The sequence below is a fragment of the Rutilus rutilus genome (assembly GCF_951802725.1).
Source record: "Rutilus rutilus genome assembly, chromosome: 7".
Taxonomy (NCBI): Eukaryota; Metazoa; Chordata; class Actinopteri; order Cypriniformes; family Leuciscidae; genus Rutilus; species Rutilus rutilus.
The window spans coordinates 35,520,107-35,533,780 of NC_140221.1; the positions used below are offsets into that span (position 1 = coordinate 35,520,107).

Below are 13,674 nucleotides of genomic sequence, written 5' to 3' on the forward strand. Positions count from 1 at the left end.
TGCAGAGTATCAGCAGAGATGGCTGTTTATACCAGGTGTCGTTTTCCGTCTCATCCCACACCTGGTAGAATATAAATGCATTGACGCTCTCGCAACCACAGCGAGAGTTATGTCACCTGAAGTCAAATGTTCCGGTAACACACATAACGCACACACTCACAACGCACACATAACACACACTTGCGCAAATCCACGAGGCCTAAAACCTCATCAGACCAGACACTTTTGGGGAGAAATCCAGGCCAGAGACAAAGAGAGAGCAAAAAGCAAAAGACATAAAGAAGGGAAAAAGAATAAAGTGCAGTCTCCACAACCAGAGCATAGATTCACAGGATGAAAAGAGAAAGAAGATGAGAGAGCCAGTACAGGTATCGTCTACCATTCACAACCCAATCAATGAACACAAAGAGCAAAAACAAAAACAAAATCTGCATGTGCAAACGACACAGCAAAAACATGAACGTCTGCAAAACAACCAAACCTTTAACCTCAGCAAACATTTGAGACTAAATGTTTGAGCCTGGCTGACAAAATATTTCATGAAAACACCACAAATGGGCATTAAATGAAGGACGAAGCAGCTGGTTTTGTCCGGGGGGATGATGCACACACTCAGATTGGATTGAATCAGATTGGCTTAAATCGCAACCTTTGGATTTATTCGCCCAGCTCATTTTGAAATCAGTCTTTGCAAGTCTACTCCACTGGAAAATCCATATTAAAACTGGTTTTGGATCAAAACCAGGGGCTGTTTTCTAGCTCCTCCAAAATCCACTTTGAATGTTGACTATCTGGTTTGTTGATGGTTTTTATCCGCTTGGACCAGCTAATGACCATCTAGTTTAGACCTTGAGATGGATTCTTAGGTTGGGTTACAAAAAATCTAAAAGTTAAATCTGACTCAAAGTGTGGTTTCTCTCATGTCTACAGACATAAAGAGCATTTGTGAGACCCAGAGATAATCTCAGAGCAGCAGAAGATGATAAACGGGAGGCACTGATGCACGTCATGCTTTGTGCTAGCCAGCATCTGAAACACAAACACGCCAAACACCTTCCTCGTCTTTTCTAGTGCCACTCCAGGAAGGCAGAACAAAGCACTGAGATGAACAAGTCACGCAGTTCAGACTCTACACAAACCATTGAAAAACATTTAGTAATGGTTCAGATGGCCGTAAATGATCTCTTGGAAATGTAAAAAGCTCTGGAGTGCTTCCTTTGAATGTAGTTTGATCTGATTTTGAGCTAAAGTTTAACAAGCTACACCTGCGTGAAGAAGGAGTTTCACATTTCTGTACATGACTGAAGGAATGTTGAGGATCTTTGCATACAAAAATACTTTGACTGTTTTCATTCAAACAGCACATTGGCTTTTACTAATATGAAGCGTTTCTTGCTAATACAAGAAAACATACCTGACTAAAAAACTAAATTATAAGTATAAATTACACACATTCTTGTTTTTTCGATTCGCATCTAACAACAGGTAGGAGGGCACACGATCTTAGACTTTCTTGAATGGAATTTTCTTAGTTTAAAAAAAATAAAATAATCAGCACCAGTCTTTAATGTGCAACATGAGACAGGACAGAGAAAAGCACAGCTTGAAGTCTCCGCACAAAAGAAATGGATTGAGATTTTCCGATTGTCAGATTTTGTGTGCCTGTGAGTGTTCACAACATTCCAGAACACCTGAAATGATTTTGCCCTTTGCCTGACATGTGTGTGTCTACACCAGAGATGCCCAAACCAAAGTTGGCCCGTGATGACCTTTGACTTGCCATGAGGGGGAAATATAGTCTAGGAAAAAAACATGCCATTTAAGTAGACGTGTGCCGGTATTCTAGATAGCATATTAGCATAATTCTTTTAATTTCTCTGAACTTACAGTATTTGCATCAACGAGTCAAGATTCAGAATGCTTTAACGCAACCCTTATGAGCAGTTTGGCACATCCATTCTCTGTCCTATCTGACTGAGAACAAGAGTGAAAACTACACCTACAATGAGAAGCATGTACAACTATAGGGGTGAAAAATGACATGTTCAGTCTATAAGTGTGTAGTGTTTCTTTACAATAAGACATCGCCAACTACTGGCCTGGCATGCATAATACAACGTTTTTAGTCATTTTCGCGGATCATAATTTAGATATTATTAAACAATTTATTTGTGGATTCATTCAAAATGTTCAATTAGTTTCTTAAATGTTCCAGATTCTTTTCGGTGTTATTTTGTTGTTAATTTTTTTTAAATGTAAACTGGTGTTTTAAAAAAAGAACTAAAATATCATTACATTTTTTTTTTACTGCAGATTACAGTGTTATATTTCGATATTATGAAATCACAAATGAGGGGAACCAAGGTTAAACACTTAGAAATTAAAGATATAATGCAACTTTTACTTTCGGCCCTCAATCAAGTTTGATTTTTTGTTGTAAAATCTTTGGGCACCTCTGGTCTACACTATCTCCCTGAAAATTATTAAAAAAATAAATAAAATAAAAAGAAAGAAACTAAGTGTATGTTTTTTACTAATATTTGTGAAACACAAAGCCCAAGTGACACAGGCAGATGAGAACATTTCCATTTCTGCAGGCCTGACAATTATGATTGTCTTAAATCATTGTCTTATTTTATCTATATTTGTTAATCACAGTTAAACTGCTGCACTTCCGCCCACCACCGTAAAACGATCACAAAGTCCCTCTTCTACGAAGCATAAATTAGACAGAGCTTCATCCCTGTGTAATACTGAAACTAAATATTAGCTCATCTGTTTATATTGACATCAAATCAGTGGAGTTATGCTGTGGACATGCGGACCACATTAACATCTGAGAAATCAAAGAATCAGCAAACATGCTTCTCTTGAGGAGTTATGTCTAGATGCTAGCCTAAATATGAAAACCGAAATAAACGCACTGAAATATGACCATCCAGAACACATTATGTGGATGAACTATATGTACAGTAAAGTGGATCCAGAAAAAAAAAGAAAAAAAAAGAGAGTAACAGGGATTGAGTTGACCTCAACAGTAGGAAAATTCTGCCCTAGTCTGAACTTTTAAATTGTTCTTAAATATTTGAAATATACAACGTGATTCAAGTTTCTTACGTTAGCATTAACGTTACAGCAGGAGGGGACTGAACTTGCTCTGCACATGATAATAGGCAGCCAAATTTATGCATTTTTGAAATGTTTGGGACTTCACTGAACTGTGCTCAGCTCCTCTCATCAGCATACACATATGAAATATGATGTGTGAAAAGCAGTTCATGACCATGTATTTTTCTTCTTTTTGGTGGGGCCATTTCTCTTTTAGCTAGTATTTTAGTATGCGTTTGAGAACAGAACATGTGACAGCACACTCAGCCGACTCTGCATTGAGTTTAAGCTCTGTCAAGGCATTACTTGATTTTGTCTTGTTTGTGTGTGTTTGTATGTTAAAAAGTCCAGATAACGTCAGCTGGCTGTAACATTACAGTGCCAAAACCCTTCCGGCTTTCTGTCCCTTTTCTATCAATCGGAGCATCTGCTCGACTGTTCTGTGACCCGTCTCCGTGAATAACAGATGGGTCACGCCTCATGTGGGCTCCTCCTACATATCCCAGCATCCTCTGCGTGCAGTCCGGGCCAGGCAGAGCCCTTGGGCCTCGTGGCGTTATCACCATCATTTGCTGTCATGGGGACTTTAAGGGACTTTGGCTTTCTCGATTTGGTTTGGCTCGGGACCGAGCCTTCCTCTGAGCCGAGAGAGTCCCTTCCCATCATGCCTTTCAGAGCTAAATGCTCAACGCGCTTTCCTGGCAACCTCTTGTCTTCTCCCGGGGGGCGGGGCTACCGTTGGAGCATGTTTCTGTAGTCCGACAGGTTGCTGGACTGGGAGTGATGCTGCTGCTGTTGCTGCTGCTGCTGCTGCTGCTGCTGCTGTTGATGCTGCTGTTGTGGCTGTACGTATCCCACAATGCTTTGCTGTGGAATGCCAGGGGTGTGGAATAAGGCCTGAGTGGGAGTGCTGTGAATCAGACCCTGAGGCTGCATCTTCAAGAGAGAAAGAGAGACAGAATGTTACCAGAATGTTTATGAATCACAAAACATGATTCACGATGATATGATACAGTTGATGACTGAGAAGATCTGTAAATCCAAATTTGTCTACCTGAAAGAACTGCTGAGGTTGCTGTAGAGGTAAGCCATGCGGGGCAGCCACCGGGTGAGGCGTGTAGGTAGGTGTGGCCTGATGGGTGATGAAACTATTATGGGGGATCATGATTGGTGAGGTGAAGACGGGGGACGGGACAAGCACAGCGTTACAATTCACCTGCTGCACAGGGAAGGAAGGAGCCATCATCTGCTGGTCCAGAGGATATCTGTAACACACAAACAATATTGGTGAATTCAGAATAGTATACTCCTCATACTATTTCTATTATGGCAGAAATGGTAAACGTAGTACTGTATACTACTATGTTCTTCCAAATTCAGCCCAACAACCGGTCTATGACTTTACTTTCATTTTGAATGGGGCCATCAATCCCACACACACTTACTTGGTTTGTTGAATAGTTGAGCTGCACTGGGAAGACTGAGCCCCCCCATTGCTGTCTGATACAAGCGTCTGCATTGGCTGGTTTAGCAGCATCCTACTAATCCGAAAACACCCTGTATTATATTACTGATCAGATCAGGGAACATGTCTTGTTACAATCACACATTCTGTGATATAACCAAAATCAGCCAATCAAGGAAGCTCCCTCACTCTACCAATCAGAAATCACCTCTCATTCTGTTGTCCCCTGTACAGTCATCACTGAATTAGATTGTTACTACTGTATCATGGATCTACTATAATCTATTATTTATTAAGAAACAGATAAATAATGGTTATTTATTATTTGGTTATTAAAATAATGGTTATTCCAATTATTAAAATATCATTAAAGGGGTCATGACACGAGAAATCAAGTTTGCCTTGATCTCGTGACATATGTGTGTTGCGTCAAAAGCACTGATGCCCTCTATACTGGATAAAGTGTGCAGATGCACATTCAGTTTCTGATGTGCTCCACGCACTTGTGCTCCGGCATACCGGATCGCATCAGAGGATTGCATGTTTGTTCAGAGCATTTTGTTTTGTGAATAAGGCACAGTGTAATGGAGAGTTTGCAAATAAACTTAAGTTGAATGAAGCAGCCAGCTGTATTGGATCTGACAGCAGCTGCATCGCAAACTGTAAGTAAATGATTTCATTCATGTGTAAATGACGGTTTTATATGGATAATGTTTTCAAAACACTTACTCAAGTGTAATATTGAGTGGGTGTTGATACTGTTGAGTTAGCCCATCATAACAGTGGCCGTTTACAGTCTTAAAGGAGCCGCCCTTTAAAACGGATCATTACAGAAAGAGGGTCAGGAAAAATAATAATTTCCCACATATATATTTGTTGTTTTGTGCAAAAAACTTTATTAACTTTATAAGTGAACCTCAAGGAACATAAAAAAAAAAAAAAAAAAAAAAAATTCCATGTCATAACCCCTTTAAAACTGCCTTTTCAATCAGAGATCAGGTTTTAGCCTAAAGGTTTTTCTTCTGATCTCCAGAACATCATTTCCAGAATATAAATGTCTACCTAATTTGATCCATCTGAATTGATAGGTATTACAGCTGGAATATTATAAAAGACAAGAAGCAACTCCAATGTTTGAACAAAGATTTGGTCTGATTTCCATATACGATTTGTCTGTTCAGACCAACGCATAAACAATGGCAGACGGGTTGAATGAGTGCAAGAGTTCCAAGGTTCTTTCTCTGCTATTCACTATAGTTTTATTATATACGTTTTACTTGCGGTGCAATGGAAAACAGATTAGAACAACTCTCTGTAAAAAAAAAAAAAAACGCAATAAAAAAATTGTTGGATTAACAGCATGTGATTGTTCATGTCTGTCTGAACAGACGTTTATTCAAATTAAAATGTTTATCACACTAAATTTTCAAACTGAACAGTCGTCTTGATACGAACAAGCCTTTACAATGTACTTCAGCCAGAGTAAACTGTGTTTTTCTGTGTGTTAAGGTGTGTTGTTACCGTAGCTGTCCATCCTGGGTGTAGTCGGTGTGTGTGTTTCTTTGGCGGTGTGTGTCGTGTTGGGTTCTGTGTCCGTGGTTGGGGGAGAACATCATTGGGTTGCTGTAAAAGGGTGTGGTAAGACTGGTGTGTGTCTGCATTGGAACACTGACGACCTGCATGTGTCCAGTCTGAACCAGTCTCTGCTGCCCCTAAACACATAAACACAAGACAACCATCAGTGTGTGTGTCACAAGTCTGTGAGTGAGTAATGTGTGTGTTGTGTGAAGTGTACCTGAGCAGATGAGCTACTGGGCTGTTCTCTGAGCAGTGTGTGTGATGAATGTGAAGCACAGTGTTGAGATTTGGGGTGTGTGTTGTGTTGCGACTGTGAACCAGAACCGGCAAACTCTCCCTGTATCGGCTGCTGGAGAAACATCTGCAAGACAGCGATCCAAACACACTGTTCAGAATCAGACCACTTTAGTTCTAATAATAAATAAAGACTTACAATACAATAACTTAGTCTCTGAATACAGTAGCATTTTTTTTCTACAGAAAAGGAATATTGTATATCTACTGTACACTACTTTTCAAATGTTTGTGGTCAGCAAGTTTAAAAAATAAAAATAAGGGTGCATTAAACTGATCAAAAGTAACAGTGAAGACATTTGTATGATTTCAAAATAAATTGTTCTTTTGAACTTTCTATTTATAAAAGAATCACAAAAATATTAAGCAGCAAAACTGTTTTCAACATTGATAATAATAAGAAATGTTTCTTGAGCACCAAATCAGCATATTAGAATGATTTCTGAAAGATCATGTGACACTGAAGACTGGAGGAATGATGCTGAAAATACAACTTTGCCACCTCAGAAATAAATTACATTTTACAATATATTAAAATAGAGAACAGTTATTATATAATAATAATAAAATTATTTTCACAATAATACTTTTACTTTCAAAAACAGAAAAAAATCTGTAACACTTTACAATAAGGTTCCGTTTGTTAACATTAGTTAACTACTTTAGTTAACAAGGAAAAATAATTCTAAAGCATCTATTAATCTTAGTTAATGTTCATTTCAACATTTACTAAAACGTTATTCAAATCTGTTAATATTATTACTATTAATGGAACTGAGCTGACATGAACTAACAATGACCAGCTGTTATTAACTAATATTAACAAAGATTATTTAATTTTAGTTAATGCATTAACTAACGTTGACTAATAGAACCAAAAAATCAGTAGTGTATTTCTTCCTCTTTTTACATCACATTTTCTATTTTTTATGTATTTTATCTGACCCAAATTTGCACAAATAAATATAATACTGCAAGTTTATGATTATGTGTGCGCACCTCTAGGTTGGCGAGCTGTAGTTTCTCTTTAATGTCGTGCAGCTCTTGTTGTTGTGTCTTGATGTCGGCCTGTAGGATGCGTGTCCGCTCCTCTAGCTGCTCTTTCAGCTGATGCATGACGCCTAACTGAGGCTGCTGGAATCCGTACAGAGATTGTGTCTGCAACCCACATGCACAAAGAACATTGAGAACACACAAAAAGACTCAAGAGCAGCAACATATAACCCCTTTTCCACCTTTTCAAAACTGTGAACTTCTCTCAAAACCAGCTGCTGTTTCCACTAAGCCGAATGAAGACTTAACTGACTACATTATTCCATAACATTTTGAAAAGCTATTTTAGAATCTAAAACAAATTGGTTCAGAGTTTTTTGTTTTGTTTTGTTGTTGTTGCCATTGTGATCTGCAATGGGCAGAATTTCTAACAAATAAAATTTCTGCAGGGAACAAGGATCTAGATTTGGCACCGTTACACAGTCGTTGGTAAAATGTTAACAATCTTTCTATTCTAAGATTAAAACAACATACTTGAACATGGAGGGGAAGACAGACAGTAGGAAGGAACAGAGGGGAAAGAGAGAGAGTACTGACCATGGTGGACTGCTGACTGCAGGAGGGAGAGAGTGATGTGGCCTCCGAGGAGCTCTGCCTCTGAATCAGGGTCTAAAACAAACAGACACAAAACGTTCAGATACACACACAACGACGGGTGATAACAACACATACAATACTGTACAAAAAGTAGGGGTCAGTAAGATTTTTGATCAAAATGTTTACAAAAGATTTATATTTCAAATAAATATCGGTATTCTGAATAAAATATCACAGAAAAATACCGTTTCATCATTAATAACAACAAGAAATGTTTCTTGAGCATTATTTGAATGATTTCTGAAGGATCATGTGACACTAAAGACTGGAGTAATGATGCTGAAAATATGGCTTTTAAAATAAACAGTCATTTAAATTGTAATAACATTACTGTTTTATTGTGTTTTAGATTAAATGAATGATGAGTATAAGAGACTTCTTTCAAAACCGTAAAAAAAAAAAAAAAACCTTACCACCCCTAAACTTTTAAACAGTAGTGTACAGAGGTTTTAGGGAGATCTTAGTTATAGATCTTATGACATTTATGCATGTTTTGGGGTGGATTTTGAAAGAATGTTGCAAAATTGTACTGTTAACTATTAGCAATGTAACCATGTTGAATGGCAAAAATTAAAACTATAAATATGTTACTGCCAAGATTAGTGTTACGATACATTTCAGAGTATGAGCTGCAGTTGTATGTAGTTTTTAACAATATTCAATAATGTGTATTGTTTAATGGTTACATTTTTGCTACAGTTGTTCACTTAGATGAATTCTGCTTTTCTCATGTCTGAGTCCTTCATAACTCACCTGGATATTGGTGGGGACTTTTATGTGTTATTAAACATCTGATGAGACAAACTAATGACCTTATGATACAGATCTAAGGTCATCATCCATCTGCCTGTCTAATCTACACACCCTCACCTGTTGAATTCTATCTGCAAACACCTGTCTGTTGAGTTAATTAAAAATAAAACACAAAAAAACTATAATAAATGTTTATTAAATCACAACATGATAATGTATAGTATGAAAAATAGACAATTCATTTTGAGAATGGCTAAACAGTCTTAAATTAAATTACTAGTGTTTTTAAAGACTTTAAATGAAAGTTAGTCTATATATCATACCCTGTTGATTTATGAAATTGTAAACTGTTGCTGAGACTCAGCCAAGAAGATTTATAAAAATAAAAATAAATCAATAAACGGATAGGGTCCTTGCACCATTGGTGCTTGAGTCCTAAAAAGATCACTGCAGATCTCCACCAGATCACTGCACATATAAATGATGATAATGGAGATGATGGTGAGGTGCATGTTTGTACCTTCGATCCACTATGTGGCATTCTGCTGGAGTTCTTCTCAGGACCAATGGAAGCAGACTGCCGTGACGATGTGCATGCTTCTGTGTACCTCACCGATGAGTTCGCTATGGACACAGACACACACAGGCTTACATTCACATGACCCTCTTATGTACATGTAAACCTCATAAGGGCAGAAGTTTTTGTACTTACATGCGGAGTCGGACAGTGCTGTGTGTGATGATTTTCTCGAGCTTTGTGATGACACTGATCGAGCGCTGTTGATTCTGTCCCGTGCTTTTTTCAAAGGAGGACACATGTCCAAAAACACCTCCTGCCCCTACACAGACAAAACTCATTTGCATAACTATTCACATAAACACATAGGAATGCAAACACTAAAGCAGTGTGTGTGTGTGTGTGTGTGTGAGTAATACCTTGACTGAGGATGTGGCCATATCAGATGAGCTTTCCTCCAATCCAAACTCTCTCCTTCTCTCCGCTCGGACTTCAGCATAACTTTAGAGAGAGACAAAGTGTTTTGTTTTTACTTTTCATTCTTTCAACTTGTACATCCACTGTGAAAAGCTGTAGACCAGTGGTTCTCAACTTTTTTGACTCCAACACTGTGTTTACACCTGCGCTGCAACAGCTTGAGGCTGTCAACGCTGGACGCGACCGTTGCAAATCCATTTGTTCTTCTTGTCAAATGTAGCGTGAGCGCTTGAAGTATGTCAGAAATAGAAGAGGGCTTTAGTTTACTGTCGGGAATTTGTTGTGTCACATTGCGCTGCATCCAGTATAGACATCATCACTCCCCATTGTCCACAACAATTTTTGAGGGCCCCTTTTTCAGTTGTTTGTGATTTACTGGATAAAATATACTTACAATTTCTACCCAATAAAATATTCTAGAACCTGTCATTACTAGAAAACTGTTTATTCTTTACAAAAATGCCCATAGAGTTATAAGATTTTATGAATTAAGAGGTTTCATAAAAATAAAAATAAAAATAAATAAAAAAATTTACAGGACTTTTCCAGGTGTAGAAATCACACTTTCAAAATGAGTCTTCCTCATATATCCAGGATTTCCAAGACTGTAGGAATACTGGTTCTTCAGAGAAAAAAATAAGAAATAACTTGATTTTTAGTTGCTTATTTTTACATTTTAACTCATCTTGAGGACCCTTTGGAAGTTTTTTGATACCACCAAGTGGGCCCCGGGCCCCTGGTTGAGAACCACTGCTGTAAAATGACCCTGTGATGTGGTGCATTTTTGAGAATAGGTGGTCATTTTTGAAGGCCAAACCTGTAGTAACACAAACTAACCACTAGATGGAAACTGAGGCTAAAAGATAATAGACACTGTAAAACAGACTCAATTAATTGAGCTGATAATCATATTAATTTGGGGGGGTTATTTTTGAAGTTATGAACAGGCATTTGAACACATATCCATGTTACAAATATTATTAAACCTAAAATATTTTAAAATGCTCCAATAAGCTTGTGTGAGTGAATAGTTTTTTTGTTTATACGCATATAAAATTGAGTGTGTGTACTTTCCAGTGTGTGACTTAGACTTCTTTATTGCCATTGACAACGAAATTCTCTGTGACACAATCCAGTTTGCAGCATATAAAAACTACAATTCCGACAAACATTAAAATGACAAAGAACAACAAATTTTAATGAACTAAATCCAATGATATATATAAAGAATAAATAAAAATAGAACATAATCAAGACACGTCAAGTCGAGACAAGCTATTAGGTTTCTTAAGGTGCATGAGAGGTCAATAAATAATGCTTTGCTTTCCAATATACATGTATGAAATATGGTTTTGTGTGTTTTACCTGACCACGTTGTGTGTACAGACGATAAACTCTGGTTTGGAGTTCCACTGGTGGTATGTGATGTAATAGTGTGTCTGTAGCCAGATCCACTGCTGTCCTTTAGTCAGGAACCGATAGTAACAGGATTTTCCTTTCCCAAATTGCATCACTGCAATACACACATGCATGCACACAAACTCTCAAGATCAGTAGTCTCTAAAAAAGATTTGAGAGCTTCTTACAAGGTCTTTCATCTTTCCTGGTGGGAGCATTTTCAGCTCCTCTGTGATTCACACAAACAGCACAACATTTCCAAGCCAGTACACTGACCTAGTTTTAGAAGAGAGCGCGAGAGAGAGACTTTGAGATAACACTCACATTGTTTATGACACTGAGCAATCAGCTCCAGGTCGTCCACATGGTAGTAGTCGTACCCCGAGGTCCCCAAAACCTCAAACGGTAGGTACCCGATGATAGGAGAGGCCCTGCGAACACACACACACGTTCAGTACATACTATCTGCTACCAGCACATGCACAATTCCAAGCATTGGCCCAATTTACAAAACAAGCCGTCAAATCGTATGTCCTTTCAGACCCATTAAAAACGACTGAGCATTTCCCCTAGAGGCTAAAGGAATGAAACATGGGGGCTCAGATGAGCCTGCAAACACTCATCGCCATGGAAACCACTGAAATAAGCAAGAGCTTATTTATAGCCTGCCTGAGTCTTGTATGTGTTTGTAAATAAAGTGGCATGTAAGCTTAACAGTGAAGTGTCAGTAAGATTTTTATTTGATCCGAATTACAGTAAAACAGTAATATTGTGAAATATTACAATTTCATATAATGGTTTTCTGTTTTTATATATATATTTTTTTTAATTAAATGTATTCCTGTGATGGCAAAGCAGAATTTTCAGCATCATTACTCCAGTCTTCAGTGTCACATGATGATACGCTGATTTGGTGCACAAGAAAAATCTTTCATTATTATCAAAGTGTAAATCAGCTGTGTGTGTGTTATAAGTTTTATAAATTCCCCAAAGTAAACACACTGTCTCAAAACACTGTTTGTTTGACAATCTGGACCACAGAAACACTGGCTTAACCAATTGTGTGAGTTTGGGGGCAGACGAGACTATCTGCATGACTGACCAATAGAAAATGCAGGGAGTGTTTAGGAAACCTGTTTGAAAACCACATTATTTTTGTTGATGCTGAAATTGCACACTTCCCCTTTAAAGAGAGAGTTTGACGAGACAGCTCGAATGTCCAATTATAGCTCTGTGGGGAACAGGACATCCAGTACTCACACACGGTTATGTAACTCTCTGGGGGTCAGAAAAGCCTCCTGAGTAAATAATCTCTATCCTGAAATTTATGAATGGCCACAGCTGAAAACATCACATTTAAAATAGGAGTGTGAGAACAGATTCAAGCACACGGACATCTGATGACATCCCTGGCCCTCGCAGCCGTGCGTGGGACAGCGGAAAGTCTGAATTAGCAGATGTAAGTGGGTCAATGACTGATGAATGAATTAAGCAAATGACAATCAGAAAGAGTCACGAATGAACCTACGAAATAACGGAGTGCAGTACAACGGACCATGCAGAACCACAACATCAGAGTCGTTTGCATAATTGAGCGGCATTTGACTCACCTGTGATCTAAGAAGAGAAATTTCCATTCCAGACTGTGTCTTGATGTGAATTCATCACACACATCCTCCATGTTGCACATATCCTATAACACACACACACACACACTAAGTTTGTCCTTCCTTTGACGTAAGGATGAATGCAAGTAGTGTGTGTAATATTGATTTTGTGCGTATGCGATTCTGTGCACTGTTACCTTCAGAAACTGAGGGGTCACGAGTCTCACTGTGGCTATGAGACAGATCTGCTCCTCTAGTGAAGACTGCAGTGTGCGCGGGAACGCCAGCTCATAACCGTTACATGTAGACAGAGGCACTGCGACACAGAAAAACAATGTTCTGTTTAAAAAACACCCACAATGACCAGATTTCAGAGATTAAGTATTAACCTTAGCACAAGGTATATTTTATGTATATTACACCAACTTCTAGTGAATGGCAGTGAATGAATTTTATTTCTGTTTTTATACTTTTTTAATTACTATTTTGTATTATTATTAATAATAATTTGTATTATGTATATCTGCCTATTTATACACAGTTGCATAACCATAGCCACTATGTTAAGCCTGTGCTTTAAAGGGATACTCCACTTTTTTCGGAAATAAGCTCATTTTACATCTCCCCCAGAGTTAAACAGTTGAGTTTTACCGTTTTAGAATCCATTCAGCCGAACTCCGGGTCTGACGGTACCACTTTTAGCATAGCTTAGCATAGATCATTGATTCTGATGAGTCCAGTAGCATTTCTTTCAAAATGACCAAAGAGTTTCAATATTTTTCCTATTTAAAACTTGACTCTTCTGTAGTTACATCGTGTACTAAGAT

General features: G+C 38.0%; 1 protein-coding gene across 7 annotated transcripts in view; it reads right to left on the reverse strand.

Moving 5' to 3' along the window:
• Positions 1–3,195: 3,195 nt before the first annotated feature.
• The window catches only part of npas2 (neuronal PAS domain protein 2), a 58,384-nt gene continuing 47,905 nt past the window's right edge, over positions 3,196–13,674 (reverse strand). For 3 of the 7 annotated variants that reach the window (XM_084414808.1, XM_084414806.1, XM_084414812.1), the window contains 14 exons: positions 13,045–13,163; positions 12,851–12,933; positions 11,565–11,671; positions 11,208–11,355; positions 9,785–9,866; positions 9,561–9,687; positions 9,369–9,472; positions 8,036–8,107; positions 7,445–7,603; positions 6,369–6,512; positions 6,095–6,285; positions 4,554–4,649; positions 4,163–4,373; positions 3,196–4,044 (listed from right to left, as the gene is read on the reverse strand). In XM_084414808.1, the coding sequence (XP_084270934.1) occupies positions 3,841–4,044; positions 4,163–4,373; positions 4,554–4,649; positions 6,095–6,285; positions 6,369–6,512; positions 7,445–7,603; positions 8,036–8,107; positions 9,369–9,472; positions 9,561–9,687; positions 9,785–9,866; positions 11,208–11,355; positions 11,565–11,671; positions 12,851–12,933; positions 13,045–13,163 (1,847 nt within the window). In that variant the 3' untranslated portion in view covers positions 3,196–3,840. The remainder of the gene's footprint in view (positions 4,045–4,162; positions 4,374–4,553; positions 4,650–6,094; positions 6,286–6,368; positions 6,513–7,444; positions 7,604–8,035; positions 8,108–9,368; positions 9,473–9,560; positions 9,688–9,784; positions 9,867–11,207; positions 11,356–11,564; positions 11,672–12,850; positions 12,934–13,044; positions 13,164–13,674) is intronic. The other 4 variants (XM_084414807.1, XM_084414809.1, XM_084414810.1 and 1 more) reach the window with 2 other exon arrangements.